Here is an 18,544-nt window from a genome sequence, read left to right as displayed (position 1 = left end):
TAATCTCCTCGACTTCCATGGGGCACCTCACTATTGCCCTCTTGTATGCCTGGTGTCCCCAAGTCCAGAACCTTCCTGGTTCACTTTCTCTGCAAAAATATTCTCTCAGCTCCTGCAAAGGCACAGGTGGGGCACTTGCCTACCTGCCAGGGGTGGGGTGGGAATCTCTCATCTATATATCTACTCCTTGTACGGACGTATAAACACGCTCTGCTCCAGCCCCTGCCTCATCTCTGCCTTCCTGTGCATCTCGCACCTCCAGTCGCTGAGCCTTTCCAGGATTCTGTCAGAGGACCAGCTGGCTTTTTCCATTTTCTCCCCCTTCCCAGAGAGTGTGACTTCTCTCCACTCTGATATGTCATTTGCCATTTCTCCATCCACCATCTCTTCATATTGTGGTCCCCATTAATAGATGTTCTCTAGTTTCTTCAAAAATGGAGTTCCCCTGATTGTTTTAAGGGTGATGTCATGAAAAGAACAATGTATTTATCACCCAAAAACTAAGTTATTTTTGTATGCTAATTATTTCAGTTCTCTTCACATTGCTCCTTTATTATACCACAAGAAAAGGACATGGAAATAACAGTCATTGGAAATCCAGCAGGTGGCAGGAGGGAGAAGGGGATAGGTAAATTCACACCCAACAGGTACACCACACTATCTGGGTGATAGATACACTTACAACTTTGACTCAAACAGTACAAAAGCAATTTATGTAACCAAAACGTTTGTGCCCCCATAACATTCTGAAATAATATATATATAAAAGCACAGTTTATTTTGCTTTGATTCTCCCATAACCCCCAACAACATTAAACAGAGGATGTGTCTGTGCAATATACATGCACTCAGGGTTTAATAAGCATTTAGTCATTAAACAGATTTTTCATTAATAAAAGGTGTAAGGTGCATACTTCAGTAGAGGCATTCTAAGTTTCCAGTTGTTTAAAGGGCCTTGACTAGTTCCAAAGCTCTAGCTCCAAATCAGACAGCATAGTCGCAGAACACGAGGGCAGAATGAGGACCATTCTGCTCAAGCCCATGGCACAGAGGCAAAAGGAGGTATTAATAGTTTTCATCTCCTGCAGGCTTGCTGGTTCAGGTGCCACATTGAAATTTCAACACCCAGGTGACTCCAGTGATCAGTGCAATGATTTCCCTTCATTCTGTTTTCTTAGCATCAGTTTACTTAGCAGTAGACTGTTGTGGGTACTGATCCTGAGTCCCATGAGGCAACCTGCTGTTTTTGCTTCTTTTCAAGATTAGCAGGAAAATAGACATGGTCTTCAATTTCTAATAACTCAGCCTAGTACTTGAGTGGCCTGATTTGTGAAGGTCTTCATGGTAATACTATAAATGCCTAGTTACCAGTGTTTACATAGTCACTAAGTTACCTGCAGTCTTTCCCCATCCAATGCTATATCAGTTAGTCAATGCCACAACAATATCATGTAACAAATCACCCCAAACTCAGGGACTTAAAACAACAATTACGTATCCTCCCACAACATATAACCTGTGTGGGTCAGCTGGGGAATGACTGATTCGGGCTGGCTATGGCTGGAGCAGCTCTGCCTCACCCTGCAGTCAGCAAGGCAGGCTCTGTTCCATGTGTCTCTCGTCCTCCTGCTGGTCCTGGTGGCCAGCTAGGGCATGCCCTTCTCCTGGCAATTGCAAAGACACAGGAGAGCAAGCCTGTGCTTGTGTCACATCTACTAACATCCTATCGGCCAAGGCAAGTCAAATCACCACCTCTAGAGTGAAGGGGCGAGGAAGCACAACTGGCTGTGGTGGGAAAGCACAGCAAAGGTACAAGGCAAAGGATGTGGATGCCTTATATAATTCTATTACTGGAGAAAGGACATGCTGCAAAGAATTGAAAATAATTCTGTCTACTCTCCAGCCGCCTTCCAGGTCAGCTTCCACCACCACCTACCCATGACAACTGAAGAACTGAAAATAATTCCTTTATACAAATTTAGTTAAAGTATAACTGGAAGAATAAATCTGATACTCTCAAAGTTTGCATTCAAAAACAGCCCTTTTCTAAAATTCTCTACCTCATTGTTTACCTCTAATAGAAAGGACAATTAAAAGAATGTGTGTGTTGACTCAAAAATTTTTTTAAACGGTGACCCCCAGCCAACCACTCATTCAGGCCTTTCTATTTCTGGCCGCCAACAGCAGGTCTAAGCTACGTGGGAAAAGCTAGAGGAGCTTGCCGAGAGAAAACACACCCACGACACCGAACAGTGCCTTCAAGTCATACTTCATTTCATTTCACGTCCTTATACTGGAAACGCAAATATGAAAAATTAAACTTTTATATCAGCTTTCAAACTCCCTCCCCCAATTGCTGGGGAAGGGCCCTGGTTAAAAGCAGGGCAGAGCATGGGACAAAGGCATTACAGAAGGTTCAAAAAACAAAACAAAACCAAAAAAAAAAAAACAGTGAAAAGGAGACTGAGAGGGTGTAAACAATCCTTGCTTTCTTCAAGCACATCCAGCAAAAATGGAACCAAATATCTCTATTACTTCCATTACAAGATAAAACTTTTACTTCTCTACTGCTATTATACCCAAGGCTGGACCCTTCATAATGCTATGAGAGGGAAACAGGGCGTGTGTCGCCTGCGAACAAAGTTTTTTGTTTTTGCTTTGTTGTGTTTACTTGGTTATGAGCGATATCAGAACAAAACGTCTTCATCTAGTTTAGCACTTTTTTCCGATATACCCTTAAGAACAGAGACTGAAATAACTTCTGAGAGTCCCAGAAGTATTTTGAGCTGAGGGCATAACAAAAGCTCTGCTATGCTACATAAAATGGAGCTGAGATTCACAGATAATAACAATAATGCATTTCTGCTTCATGTTTTTCATCTTGATAGGTCTGAATTACCCACTCTCTGAAGTAGCAGAGCAAAGCAACTCCCTCCCCGCTACTCAAGAGCCACCATCTCTCAGATCAGAAGGTTGTGATGTTTCATGGCCTTATAAGCAAGAAGAAATAAACACAGTTCTCATACTTATGCCTGAACCAACCTTCCTTCTTCATTTTTGGCAAAGAAATTCTTACTTTAATGTGTATTCAAGGCTGAGAAATCAGGTGCCCATTAATGAATGCACTGCCATGTATCTTAGGTTTATTGCCCCTGATTGACATTTCAAATCGTGTCCTCTTCCAGTTAATATTCATTCAACCTCATATCATTTTGCAACAAATTAGAATAAAAATGTACCAAAAGTCTTCATGTCTAAATGGCCTCCTCACTCCCCCAAGGATTCTAGAATTCACTCTGAGTTGCTGCTAATATATTTTATCCTAGGAACCAATAAGCAGAAAACAGATACCTTCAAGGAAAGGAGTTTCTTGTCTAAGGCACGGACTAGTTCCAACATCATTGCACAAGGCACAGCTGAATCTGTGGCTCCCACAAACACTCTGTTGTCCCAATGGGCAAAATACTTGGAGTCATAGTGGCAGGCAAGGACCAAGTGCCTTTTTGCAGTGGGATTGAGGGTGCAGATGATATTCGAGAAAGACCGGTACCCGTAGGGCGTCTGACTCAGGAAGGTGTCTACTTCCAAGACCCAGTCGGCCTGGAGCCTCTGAATTCGTCGCATGATGTGCTGATCAAAACAAAAACCAAAATGTCAGATCTACACAAGCAGTTTTCATTTATTAACTATGGTTTTAAAATTTTATATGATGCTTTTTAAGTTAAAATTGCAGTACATGCTGATTGTAATAATAGCAATAATATTGCTATTAATGGATATTGTAATTAATAGCATTTTTCCTGTTTAAAGGAAACGCTAATCCTCTTCCTCTCCCCAACTTTTCCCTTACCAATAAATCCTGGCCACTTGTTAATATCAACTAGTGTTAATAGTTCTATGTAGATCTTTCCACATATCTTCTCCTTGCTTGTATAAAACTATACTAGCATAGAAACATATATATTTGGCAGAGGGGTATGCATTTTTATAGAAAAAGAATCCTACTTTACACATTATTCTGCCCCTTGCTTTTCTCACTTAACAATATTATAATATTACGGACATGTCCATAATTTAGGAGATAGAGACCCAGTTCAGTAATACTAACGTCCACTTTTAATATTTCTAGGAGGCTATGAAGACATGTTTGAGAAATCACATATGCCAGGGTCATGCAGGTCTCCACCTCTACGCTAAGCTCTTCGAGGGCAAGAATTGCAAATGGTAGCTCTTTTTGTACCAAGTGCATAGCATGTGCCCAAGTCCGCCAAATGCTTCATATGTAATGACCACTAACAAAAGATACTAATGCCCACCTGCTGAGGATAATGTATTACAGACAGCCCCCATAACAAGGGATGGTTGGAGGATATTTGAGATCTCTGCTCACTGTAAGAATCAATAAGCAACTCCGAACCACAATGACATAACAAGCAGCTTTCCCTCTGCACTCAAGGCAGGTCCAGACCCACTAAAAATGCTGGTAAAAATAAAAAACAATCTCTTTCCCTGTCTTTCCTGGTCACCTTAGGCTATATGGGCAATGCAGTGGCTGATGGAAGAAAGCAACAGGTAAAAAAGTGGCACCACTGCAGGAACTGAAAGTATCTTCTTTATGAACCCAGAATTCATGGGTGAGTTCATTGTGGGTTCATTTGCCTTTTCCCAACCTTGTTTTCCTTTGGCCTCATTTTTCTTTCTCGCTGTGTTCAGTTTTTTCCAAATATTGTAGGTTGCTTTAAATTATTTCCTAAAAAGTCAAATGGCAAACTATCAAAATAACTAATAATTTGTCCAACGATTAACATCTAGTAGGGATGGACCTTAAGATGATAAATGAATAACTGGAAATTAATAGGAGCTTTTCACCCCAAGGAAATACAGTATCTTCAATCCTAGCCAAGTCTCCTGTGGCCTGCCACTCACTAATGTGACATGACACGTAGGCAAGGGCCTTGGAAAAACTGCAGCAGGAAGCTTCCATGGAGAGGGGGATCGAACAAGGGGGAGGACACTGCTTCTACAGTCAATTCTGCAAAAGCCAAATAAACAAATGATTCCCCAGCTGTTCACTCTTTGCTTTTTGTAGCAGATGGACTTTGTCCTAAATAGTACTATATATGCAGTACCTTACCTTTTCTGTTAAAAGTTTTCATGCTGTCTTTTCACATTATCAAAAGTAATGTTTATAACCTTTTTTAAACTCAGAACTCACTTATTTTGTTATTCTCCACAATTCTTAGTATTGTGCTTAGCTCACAGTGGTCACAGTAGATTATCAGTAAATATAGTGTCATTGTAACAGTAAATATAAGTTGATTCAATGAGAATATGTAAAATTATGATACAAAACCTTAATAGTTTGAATAGAGAGAAATCACTGTTCATCTAAGATAAGCTTTTCCACATAATATGAAAATGAGTTATTCCTAGAGTTTGAAAAAAAAATTCCATAAAAGGGGTCATCTTAAAAAAAAAAAAGCATATGCTCCGCACATCTGGTATCCAGATGATGAACTGCTCCATAAAATGGCTTCTTCAGCACCAATAGCAGCCTGCGACTTTACAAAGTCGGGATTTTAAAAAATGTATCTGTTGGCATTGCTCAGAGAAGTCACACACACAAACTCATTTCTCAGCTAGTAACCAGGTCTCGGGTATAATTTCTGATGTCTAAGTTGACACTAAAATCCACAGAAGAATCAGCAAATGCCCCCAAGAGTTTTCCCTGAAGTAATTTTTTTTATTCAGTATAAATATCTTTTGTTTATCTTAGCAACAAAATAAATCATCTTTATAAACAATCAAATTGGCCGCATAATCTAATTAGGTCACCAATATCCCTCATTGTACTTTTGGCTTTCAGATTTAGTCTGCAAGTTCCCACGACAAGTTTCTAGAGGAGGCTCTCCCAACGCCTGCTTTCTCGCTAGAATGCTCCTGAGCAGAGAGTGCTTGGCTGTGACGGGGTCTAAACAGCTGTGCTTCCCCAACTCTAAAGCAGCCAAAGGCTGGGCCCTCCGGGCATGCCACATCTGTGTTTTAAAATGAGGGGAGACAGAGGGAGTTGGGAGGGAGGGAGATTGAGACAAAGATGAAGACAGATGGGGACTGAGCAGAGAGAGAAAGAAGAAAATACAAAGACAGAGATGGAGATGGGGGCGGGGGGCAGGCGGTGCATAGAAAGACTGCTATATGACATTCTACTTCCCAACAGGGTGGCAGGGGAGATTTATTCTAGGTTAACATTAACGAATGACCCTGGGTCTCATTTAATTAAACTTAAATTCTAATTTCCAGGTTCTGAGAAAGAATTACATCAGTAGATATCAATATACTAGGTTTGTTTGGAGGAAAGAAATTCTCCAGTATTTGCACTAAGTTTGCAAATCCATCATTGTCAGAGGACTGCCACTGAGGACTTCAGGTGCCTCTTCTTTCCTGGGTGTACCACATGCAAATCCTGCAGGCCAGCCTCCTGAGTGGAGGTTGCACCCTGGGATGTACATACATTTCCCTGAAGAAGTTCCATTTCAGCTACTCAGATGCACTGTGTATCTGGAGGGTATTTTAACACCTGAAGTTTCTAGTTTGCGTCTCTTATTTATTCATTTATTTATTTACCTACTTATTTATTTATTTTTGAGACAGGGGCTCATGCTGTCACCCAGCCTGGAGTGCAGTGGCCCAGTCATAGCTCGCTGCAGCCTCTAACTCCTGGACTCAAGCAATCCTCCTGCCTCAGCCTCCCAGAAGCTGGGACTACAGGCTCATGCCACCATTCCCTGCTAATTTTTCTCATTTTCTACAGAGTCTCACTATGTTGTCCAGGGTGATCTTGAACTCCTGACTTCAAGCAATCCTCCCATCTCAGCCTCCCAAAACGCTGGGATTATAGGTGTGAGCCATTGCACCTGGCCTGGTTTTCCTCTTTTAAACAAAGGACATTGTTATTCTAATAATCCAGTAGGCAACTTTGGGCTCATTGATCAGAGACCATAAAAATGCAGAATGTGGGATATGGGTCCCCCAAAACATTATCTTTCTATAGGAGAATTGATAGCAATGCACATCTTTATTGATAACTGCAAAAGTTAATTCACTAACCAATTTTATATCAAGTTCACACTCTTTTTTATATTTGAAGGTCTTCTCTAGTTACGACGCTGAAACTCTATAAATTATAAAGCATCTGATCTAGTTCTCAAAAGGCCTCAGGAGGTAAAAAAATTCTATCATTCTTGTTTAAATTCAGTTCTGAATAAAAAGATATAATCCTAGTCAAATTAAGGCCATTAGTGTAGTTCCCTCATAAGACCTCTGTCATCTACCTCATTTTCCAAATGAGAATTCCTTTGTCTTCCACAGCTTAGGGGACAGGTCTCTATAAATTCATGGTCATTTTCTTCTCAAAAAATTACAAAACCGAATCTCTTCAGTGTGATATGTAACACAACCGGCAGCCAGACTGCACATAGGCAGCCCAGCAGTAGTTGCCAACACATTCTAAAATATTGCCAATAAATTTCTCATTTGCTTCTACCCCACATGACACTGGAAAATGGTATTGTGGCTTCAGTAACCCTTTTAAATGAATATGTATCTTTTTAATCACAACAGTGTCCGTACACCATTTATGCTACATACTGCATTCTGTTGAAGCTAAAGATCTAACAGCAATGTTTGTTGTGTTTATGAATTTCTAGAGCCCACAGGTGAGGGACCTCAGGCCTGACTGAAACTGCATGTAGTTTCCAAGTATGTACCTGGTTTCCTGGTATATATGGCCTTCTGGGCAAACAGTGTGGGGATACTAAAAAGGAGTCGAGCAAGCATTGTAGACATAGATTTTTTTCTACTGAGAAACTGAGGATTTTGGAACGTGCCAGTAAGGGCTCTGCCCTTCTTTTAAGAAAATGCCTGGGAGATGAGGCCCAAAGGACATTGTTGAAATGAATGGTATGTCCCTCTCTCTCCAACTTAGGCATGAGAAGATGCAGAGCTAGAGACGTTTGAGCGCACGTACCACAGAGCTGGTTCCTCCCAGCTCTCCAGTGATAGGATGGAGAAGTCGAGCAGGTTCTGGCCTCGTCACTAGTGCATGTAGAACCTTTGGCAAGTTAATTCATATTCCTAAACCTCAGGTCTTTTTCAATCCGTAACCTTGGGACAATAATAGATGCCACACAGGAGCACTGTTGTGAAGACTGAATAAGATGATCTATGCAAAGAGCTCAATAAAGTACCTGACCTGGAAAAAGTGCTCGGTGAAAGTCAGCCATCATCACTATTATTCCTCACTCTGCATAAACGTTAGAAAGAACTAAGGTGCTCTTAGGGTCTCCACCATCTAATTCCTTAGGAGGAGCAGGAGCTGTTCAGATGGAAGATGAGAGGCTAGTGGGGCAACAGACACATGGCTGGCTAGGATAGACTTGAGGAGCAAACGACAGACAGTGGGTAGAAAGGAAGGGCCCCGGGGCCGGGCCTTGCAAGTCTCACTCTGGGCACAGCAATGGGTGCCACTGTCTTTTGCCTGAGGAGTTAGGCAGGCGGAGTAGTCTCAAAGGAGGGACATGAGGAGCCAGTCCCAATTCCTTCCCAAGCTGCCCCTTAAAATGGGGCTAGTTTGAAAAAACAGATATTCAGAGGTGGAGTTTCAGAATGCTTAGGAAGACTGACACTAAGGAAGCAAAGCGATACTCAAGGTCTAGTCCAGCTTCTGGCTTATTCTACCCTCTATAGCCGTGTCTTCCAAACATCCGCAGTAAAACCAGGGAGTCTTGAAATCAGTGTAGTGGGTCATGACCAGCATTTTTTTTTTAACTAGTAAAACAGAATTAACAATATCAGAGTGAAATGCAGGTAATAAGAGTATTTTCCATAGAACTTCTGTTTCAGTGAAATATATGGGTATGTTTGTGTGTATAAAATGGGTCAGAGTCAGAAGTTTGAGAAGCACTGCCCTGGAGAAAGTAGCTTATCACTGGCCTTAATCCTCCCTCCAGGGAGAATACAATTTCCCTAAGGGGAATGAAAGCCTGACAGTACCATGACATTCCTGGCCCGGAACCTGCAAGCAAGGGCAGTCTAAGGCCGTTGATGTTGGTTGTTTAGGATTCAAGAAAACTTGGTTGGGAACGTGGGGGTGTGTCATTGAAATGGCCAAGAGTTAAGGACTTGGTACTCTGATGTTGTACCCCAGACAAAGATTTCACACGTAAACTCATTTAGATTAACATGTATCACTTAATTCAGAACAGACATTTACTCTCAGTTGTTTGATTTTCTTGGTTGCTTATTTGGTGAGTAATGAGAGGACAGATCTGAATATTAGACAACTTAGAACTTCAGCCATAACATTATCTCTCATGTGAGGGCAAAGTATTCAACAACCTTGAGGTTTGTGTGCCTTGTTCTCACCTGACGAGCAGCATAGCTTCCGGGAGACCCGGGGTATCGCTCTCTCAGCAAGGGCCGTAAGTCATTTCGCCACATTTCAGAAATACTGGTGCCTTCCGCAATTTGCCGAAGAGACGATGAATTCAATATGGCTGGTTGGTGATAATTCTGAGGATTAAATACAATTGTTTCACTGGCTATCGTTTCATAATATGTTTAAGAACCTCACACATTTGCAGTTAATTGTTCCAGCCCTCAAAATAAAGGATAACTTTTATGTCAAATGAGGTAAATTAAACCACTCAACTTTAAAATTGTCCCCTTACATCCACCGCACCCAGCCAAGGTATGTTATTAAAATTAGTTTTACCTACTGCTTTTTTAACATAGCTACTAGAAAATTTAAAATTACATCTGTACATTTCATTATCTATTTCTGTTGGACAGCGCTGACTCAGATGAATGTCGCAATTCCTTTCAGCCTGAGCTTGATGATTCTATAACCCACTAAATAGTAAACTTTTTATCTTCAGTTAAAATTATTTTATTTATTTATTTATCTATTTATCTATTAGAGACAAGGTCTCTCTCTGTTGCCCTCTGTTGCCCTCTAAGTCACTGGGATTACAGGTGTGAGCCACTTCACCAGGCTCTAAAATTATTTTAATATTCTATTAATGCTCAGACTCTTAGGTATACTTATATATTAGTTAAGTGAAACTTAAGAGGCTAAATAATGGCTGGGGTGATGGCTCATGTCAGTAATCATAGCACTTTGGGAGGCTGAGATAGAAGGATAGCTTGGGACCAGGAGCTCAAGACCTGCCTGGGCAACATAGCCAGACCTCATCTCTACAAAAAATAAAAAAAATTAGCCAGGCAAGGTGGTGCACACCTGTAGTCCCAGCTACTCAGGAGACTGAGGTGGAAGGATTGCTTGAACCCGGGATTTGGAGGCTGCACTCCAGCCTGGGCAACAGAGCAAGACCCTATCTCTAAAAAAAAATTAAATTAAATTAAATTAATTACAAATAAAAAGTTAAATAAATATAACATTTAAACTTGTATTTTTTGGGTATGACTTTACACGTTCTGTATTTTCTTATGAAACTAGTAATTACAAATCATTCATTCATTCATTGCATGTTTTTCAGACACTTACTAACGGAATGTGTTACTTCTCAAAGGAAAGAGAGTGACTGACCTGGTGAATGATGAGGGTAACATAAGTATATTGAGTTATTTGGAATGCAAAACAGAAATTAGGGGAGGCTTGTCTATTTTACAGTTCCTTCTAGAACCAGTGTTAGTTGAACATGTTTAAGTAATCATGCGAGTATTTTCACTCCATGTGAACCACTTGATGCAGCTGTTGAGAGACTGGAATTAGAGAATGCTTAGTGCCTAATTACTTATACTCACCCGCACTTTGAGATGGCTCAGCGTTAATCTCCAGTATCTATCATGCAAAGAGCATGAGCTATGGGATCAGACAGACCCTCTCAACTTAGAACCCCACCACTTACTAGCTGTAACTCTGGCCAGGTTACTCAACCTCATTAAGGCTCAATTTCCTCACCTGTAAAATGGAGGTAATAACACCTACATCCTAGAGTCATGAGAATTAAGTGAACTAATATATGTAAATGGCCACAGTAAATATAGAATGCTATTCCCCTCTATCACATACTGAAGAGATATAGAAAGCATTTTAGAGCTGGAAAACCCCCTAGAGATGATCTAGCCCAACCTCCTTGATTGGTATCAGTGAAAACTGAAGTTCATAGAAACCAGCTAACTTCCCAAGGTGGCAGGAGAGTTACCCATAAGTCCATGAAAAGATCGCTGGTCTGCAGCTTCCTAGTCCTGTGCTAGTCCTACTCTGCCTCGTGCCTCATTTTCACCCTTCCAGTTTGCTCCTGAATGTGGATGCTGTGCTTGAACATTAGAAGGTTTGTGCTTGTTTACTGGTGATACATTTTTAAATATATTTCCTTAATAAATTTGTCACTGTAGCCTTTAAATTTCTTGGTATCTCCAGGATCTAAGTCCTCATGTTAGCTCTCAAATAGCCCTTTTAGAAGAAAGCTGAAGCTCAAAGACAAAACAATAGAAATGTACAGACAGAAAAAGAGGAAAACGGAGGTGAGAGGTCGGAAGACTTCCATGGTTAATTATTACTTAATCCAGCCAACAGGAGCCTGTCTGATCTCTTCCCCTTGTCGCTTCTCACCATGCTTGTCACTCTGGCACTCGTCCAGGCACTAAAGTGCTCTGACGCTCTGCTCCCTTGAGACCTTGGCATCTGCAGTGCCTTCTGCCTTTCATTCTGTTTCCCTTCCTCTTCACCTGGCTAATGCCTGTCACGTCAGGTCGCAGCTTGGAGACTACTTCTTAGTGTGTTTACTTGCCTAATGTCTGGATTTCATACAGGCCATCAGCTCCATGAGGGCTGAAACTCTCTCATGTTTACCACTCTCCCCCACACAGGATACATAAGGCCTGGTTCTTACTGAGCATTCAATAAATATTGGGTAAATTCATCAAATAAGCAATCAATAGATGAACTATGTTTCTAAAACTATCTTTGCTAAGACTGTGTTTACACAATAATAGAGTAAAATGGGCATGTTTGCTGTCATAAATCCCAAATCAGCTGAATGCACAAGCAAGTATAAAGACAGAAGAGACAAGTGTCCGCCTGCTGCAAAGGGCCAGCAAGTGCTGTGGGTCAATGTCAGTGGGCTTTGCTCTTTCTGAATTTCTGAAGTTAATGCTTCTGAGCTGGGTTAGCCCAGGTAGTCACTGTGACAGTCAAGACCTGTTATGTCAAAGGCTCTTTGAGCTGTGGCTTCAGATCTATTTATTATCCATTACCCTACCCCAGCGCCTACATAATCCTTCACTCCATGTCCACAGTGAAAAGAAATAAAGCTCATGTTTAAATAGGTGATTTATAGAGGCTTGAAAAAGCTCTTAAGATATTTAAGAAAAAACAGGAACAAAATAAATGCCCCCTGCCCCAGCATCTCTAATTGTAAGAGATACTGTGGATGAAACCTAGTTGTCAGCCAGCCCTGAAAAATGCTTAATTGATGAATAAAGGGTAAATTCAGCAGACAGGCTCATCAATGCTCATGAATTTAGAGACTTACAGGTGTTTGTTCCCCAATCTCCTGGGCTCAACCATTTAATTAACATACTTCAGTAAAGAGCCCTGTCTCACCTTGCCTCTCTGGGGGCAAAGATGTCCCTGTGAAATCACAGAGATAAAAGCTTCCAAGTCAGAGAAGGCTAGAGAAGAGGAAACCACCACACTCAGTTGATTACTTAAGCCCTTCTATTCATTAAAGCCCTGTATGGAAGAGCATTTGACTTTCCCAACCTTAATAACACGCATTCAATTTTTAAGGATTGTTGCTCTCAGAACTCATAAATATAAAAACCTATGTGGAGATGGGAAGAACAAGTAAGAGAGGAAACCTGGGAAGAAAGTGTGGGCTCAGAAGAGGAAAGTAACTGAGGCAACAACAGTGTTGAGCCCAATGGGAAGTGCAAACCCGAATTATTGGAGGTTTATTTCAGTCGAAAGGCACTTAGAACACTTTCTGTTGGTGCATGCGTTCTCAGAGGAACGAGGCTCTGTTACAGCCCCTGCCTTGTCTTTTCATCCAGGCAGAAAGGACAATAAGTCTGCTCTGGGTGACAAGAATCTTTCAGCCAAAATGGTGTGAACCAGATATCCTGAAGAATCTCCTCTATGCTAATCACATGGTGCCAGGCCAAAGACGGTTTTAATCTCATAATTTGTAGAGCCGGCCCAGTTCACAGAGGAATTTGAGGTTCCAAACCAGTGAGTTAAAGGGAGATCATTACAGAAGTGCAGCCAAAATTCAAGTCCAGTTTCCATCCCATATGATTGTCTCTCAGCAGCCCTCAGATTAACACCTCTGCCTGCCTGCAAAGTCAACTCAGCCAGCATTTACTGAACTCCTTCTGTGTGTCAGACGCCACTGACATTACAAATGCAGTTGGGGAAGGGTTGGGAACTGAATAAGACAACATCTGTCTTTTTTTTAAACGCAAGCAGCCCTCTACTTAAAAGCAGAGCAATGCAGGCTTTAAACACAACAGTTTAGAGTCAGACCCCATCTCCCTCACTAGCTGTGACTAGGAAAGGATTCCTTATCTGTAAAATGGATATTATAGTACTTACCTACCAGATGGTAGAAACTCCAACTCCAAAATGACATTCTTTTTTTTTTTTTTCTCTCTGTTGCCTGGGCTAGAGTACAGTGGCATTAGCCTAGCTCACAGCAACCTTGAACTCCTGGGTTCAACCAATCCTCCTGCCTCAGCCTCCTGAGTAGCTGAGACTACAGGCCCGTGCCACCACGCCCAGCTAATTCTTTCTATTTTTAGTAGAGACGAGTCTCGCTCTTGCTCAGGCTGGTCTCAAACTCCTGACCTCAAGTGATCCTCCCATCTCAGTCTCCCACAGTGCTAGGATTACAGGTATGAGCCATCATACCCAGCCCAAAATGACATTTTGTCTTTCTTTCCCTACCAACAGCCAGCCCACCACTGACCTCCCTGTTCCTGCCGTGGAGCGTCCGTCACTGCTTCCATGAAAACCATGCACGGTGGAGGAGTGGATGGCTAAGGACCCTTAGAACCATGGAAAAGAGAAAGCCTAGAACTTTTAGAACTCTAGGTATTTCAGAATACATACGGCTCCAGAAGCAGAAAAATGTGACATGCTAGAGAGAGCAGTTAACAGTTTACCAGAGCTGACCCTGGAGGAGGACTCCTAGGTGAAACCAACTCTCCTGTACGTGGTTCCTCCCTTCAAAAAATCTGTCCCTCCATCCCCAATATGACTTGAATTTTTCTACTTCATCTTTGTTATAATGAAGCAAAATTCTACCAGTGAAAATACATTGGGTCCCACCTTTATAATAGAGAAAATTTGAAAATAAGCTAAATATTCAAGAATAAAGAAACAGTTAAATTACAGAATGATGATGATTTTAAAATCATCAGCTGATGCTTTCAATGAATTTTCCTGGCCTAAGGAAATACTCATACTATTAAGCAACATAACAAGATATAAAACTGTACATGCAGCACAATCTCTAGTATGAAATAAATATTCATGTGTGTTCATTTTTAAAATAAACAATTAGCCTTTATTGAGCATTTACCACAGGCCAGCCACTGTGATAAGTGCTTTACATGGGTTAGCTCATTCATTCTTCATGTGTATATATATGTATGCATGTATATACAGAGAGAGAGAGAGAACTAGAAATAAAAACACCAAAATTATTAACAGCAATTGTGTTACTATCTAATAACTATTAACTATCTCTAAATGGTGGGATTATGGGTGACATTAGTTTTCTTTTTAATATACTTTTCTGTATTTTCCAAGTTTTCTAACATAAGCACATGTTAACTTTATAATTAGTAGACTTCAATAGAAGCCATACTTTTTAGTTTATTAGAGCTAATATCTTTTTTAAAAAAACATATGAAGCCCTGCTGGGCACAGTGGCTCACACCTATAACCTCAGCACTTTGGGAGGCCAAGGCAAGAGGCTTGCTTGAGCCCAGGAGTTCCATACCAGCCTAGGCAACATCTCTGAGAGCCCCTCTCTACAAAAAAAATAAGAAAAATTCCCCAATCCTGGTGGTACACCTGTAGTCCCTGCTACTCTGGAGACAGAGGCAAGAGGATTGCTTGCGCCCAGGAGTTCAAGGCTGCAGTGAGCTATGATTCTGCTGCTGCATTCCAGCCGGGGCAATAGAGTTACACCTTGTCTTTAAAAAAAAAAAAAAAAAAAGCATATGTCTGAAAACAAGCAATTTTAGAAAAACACATAAATAAATAAATCAATAATAAAGCAAGTATATGAAGCCCTTTCAACAGCCATCAGTCATTTGCACCTGAGAGGACTGATTTAATGAGATTCCTTTTAACAGCTGGCTGCCAATGTTGTACTAATGGGCCTGTAATAAAGGAACAGGGCTGGGAATCAAGAGAGGAGGGGAAGGAGTCAGGAGAAGTAACTCTGGAATATGGATCAACCCCCAGAATAATGATGACCTTTGAGCTACAAGAGGGACATCAAGGAAAGGGGACAATAAGGGGTAAGAGAAGGTACCAAAAACAAACTACCTGTTCTGGAACTCCATTTAGGGTCCGCCCTGACCCAGAAAGGGAAAATAAGGTCTTCCTCTGGCCTTCCAACTTCCCTACCCCCACACTCCTGCCCTACCTGGGCACTGTTCTGTGTACGTCAACCAGAACCCACCTACCTTTAGAGAAGAGAGTAGAAGAGGAAAGGAAAAATCTCAGCTTCAGCCAAAACTTAGGTCTTCAATTTGCTAGTACACAGTAGTCAAGTTTCCTCACCTATAAATTGGGGATCAATGTACCCTCCTCACAGGGGTACTGTGAAGTTTAAATGAGATAATTATGTTTATATGAGACAGCTGGTACCCAGACACCAATGCCCCTAAATACACATCTGTGTGCCCACCTGACAGTCTAATAATTTATCATATTATTACTATGGAAAAATTGTTTCCAGGTTTCAAATAACGAAATCATAGTCTCTGAATACAACCATAAACTGGGGTTGATCTACTTTTACATATTTAGTGACTCTGAAAGAGACACACCTTTATTTCAAAACAAAGGAAACGGGTTTTGAAATGGATGCTTTCTTTACCACGCCTCACCTGTTGGCTGACCCATGTACCAAGGTCATACCTCATATGATTACGAGAGTCAAATGCCATAAAAAAGCAGGAAGGCATGTATTTTAGTGTGGGTTGATTCATCTCCCAGGCTGCAAGACTTTACGAAAGCCTACAGAACAAGGGGGAAGAGAGCTAGAAATTAGGAAATGTCATGGCTGATTGCCATTTGGTTATACCGTTTCTTCATTTGCTCATACCATTTGAAAGCATTCAGTTTCTCCATGGAACAGTGATCAGAAGCTTTTTAAGATAAATATAAAAGGGATTCATGCTTTAAAAGACATTTTTCAAAAGCTAAATTCTCATTAGTTTTTTTTTTTTTTTTTTTTTTTTTTTTTTGAGACAGAGTCTCACTTTGTTACCCGGGCTAGAGTGAGTGCCGTGGCATCAGCCTAGCTCACAGCAACCTCAAACTCCTGGGCTTAAGCGATCCTACTGCCTCAGCCTCCCGAGTAGCTGGGACTACAGGCATGAGCCACCATGCCCGGCTAATTTTTTTGTATATATATTTTTAGTTGGCCAGATAATTTCTTTCTATTTTTAGTAGAGACGAGGTCTCACTCTTGCTCAGGCTGGTCTCGAACTCCTGACCTCGAGCGATCCACTCGCCTCGGCCTCCCAGAGCTAGGATTACAGGCGTGAGCCACCGCGCCCGGCCTCTCATTAGTTTTAAACATTTGAAAACTCATAGCACCTTCTCCCACCCACAAATTGCTCCTGCCTACACACACCTACAAATGATCTTTTTAGAGCAGTTCATTCGGTCTCCGTCTCGTTTATTCCCTTCCATTTAGATGTATCATAAAGACACATTCAGTGTGGCTCCACATTCTGATTTTTAATATTCCTTTCCCAATTTCTGACCAGGAGGGTATTCACTGTGAAGTAGAGGAGAGAATTTGTTTGTGTAATTCAACGTTCTTTATGGGGCTTCTTCTACTGAAGAAGTTGTTTTTCTTATACTGAAGTCCTTGCATTGACTGTTCTCACCCCCACCAGGTTCCCAGGGGCAGGTCGTCTCCATATGTGAGGGCGGCCTCTAAACGGGATGCCAAGTAAGCATGATCCAGAACTGAAGTGGGCTATTCATATACACATGCATGTGTCCGGGCAGGAGTGAGCATTCACCAGTGTGCTCTGTATTTCAAACGCTTGAGTAAATACAGGCACACTGTAAGCATTGAAAAGATCTGTCAATCACATTGTCAAAGTTTAGATCTCTTTACTTTGCTGCTTTTCTTAGTATCTTTATAAACATACCATTTTACTCTAATACCATCAACATTTGCACAAAAGTGTTACACAAGAAAAGGAAATAATTGTGAACCGATTTACTTCACACAAGGGAACTTGCAAATCACTCTTATCCTAAGTTCCTTATATGAGATTTTCACCTACAGCTAGATACACTTCTCTGAAAATAACATGTACCCTCTTTTAAGGAAAAATATGATTTTAAAGTAAAGTGGATCTCCAGTTAAGGTCCTTGATTCCGAGTTGCCCCGCTTAAAAATCTGCACTTGATCTTAGCCAAAAGGCCGATAAGCAATTCGCTTAAAAATCTGAAACAAACGCGTCTGCCCGGAGACTGCAGGGACTCTTCGCCCCGACAGCATCCTCGGATGCGGCGGCGGGGAGCAGCGGGCACACCCCCAGGCGGCGCGCGCCGGCGGCCGCGGAGCGGAGCGGAGCCAGGGGGTGGCCGGCCTCGGGGCTCCCGAGTGGGCGGCGATGCGCCCTCGCCTCCCCGCTCAGCCGCCGCGGGCGAGACACACTTCCTGTGCCTATCAGCACCCGCGTCAGACCGCAGCCGAGGGGAGGCCGGTGACATCACCCAGCCCCTGGCGTATTCAAAGCAGCCCCGAGGCCAGCCGAGGCCCCCTGGCGAGGACGCGGAGCCCGGGGTCCTCAGGCACCGGCCAGGGCGCGAGTGCCTGGGCTGGGGACCGCGGCCCCGTCCCGCCTCCCGCTCTGCCTTGGTAGGGCTGGCAGGGCCAGGGGTCCCCGCCGCCGCCACGCCGCTCAGGTACCATCACAGCCGCCGAAACAGCCCCTCACCTTCTCCTCAGTCCAGGCTGCGGCGCCAGGACTGACCGCCCAGGCTGCCAAGGGCAGGGCGGCCAGCAGCAGCAGCAGCAGCAGGTGGAGGGTGCCCAGGACGCGCCGGTGCCTGCCGCCTGCCATCTCTCCCCGGCTGTCTGGGCTCCCGTTCCCCCGGCCGCCAGCGGTCACGAGCCCGGGAACGCGCGTCCTTCGCCTTCCCACTTCCCCACCCCTGGGTCGACTGCGCCCGCCTCCCCATCGCCTCCCGGTCGCCTCCCGCCGCGCCGCGCAGACCGCAGCCGCAGCCCTCCGCCCCCGGACCTAGCAACCC

The 18,544-nt window shown here is 42.7% G+C and overlaps 1 protein-coding gene across 2 annotated transcripts in view; it reads right to left on the bottom strand.

Moving 5' to 3' along the window:
- QPCT (glutaminyl-peptide cyclotransferase) overlaps window positions 1-18,544 on the bottom strand; it is a 30,223-nt gene extending 11,679 nt beyond the window's left edge. Inside the window, exons 1-3 of one of the 2 annotated variants that reach the window (XM_045549417.1) lie at window positions 18,229-18,544; window positions 9,424-9,570; window positions 3,352-3,630 (exon numbers count right to left, since the gene is read on the bottom strand). In XM_045549417.1, coding sequence (XP_045405373.1) covers window positions 3,352-3,630; window positions 9,424-9,570; window positions 18,229-18,354 — 552 coding nt within the window. In that variant the 5' untranslated portion in view covers window positions 18,355-18,544. The remainder of the gene's footprint in view (window positions 1-3,351; window positions 3,631-9,423; window positions 9,571-18,228) is intronic. The other variant, XM_045549418.1, reaches the window with a different exon arrangement.

The sequence above is a fragment of the Lemur catta genome, chromosome 4, assembly GCF_020740605.2.
Source record: "Lemur catta isolate mLemCat1 chromosome 4, mLemCat1.pri, whole genome shotgun sequence".
Lineage (NCBI taxonomy): Eukaryota > Metazoa > Chordata > Mammalia > Primates > Lemuridae > Lemur > Lemur catta.
The sequence above is the reverse complement of the archived record's forward strand: the minus strand, read 5'-3'. Positions and strand labels throughout refer to the sequence as shown.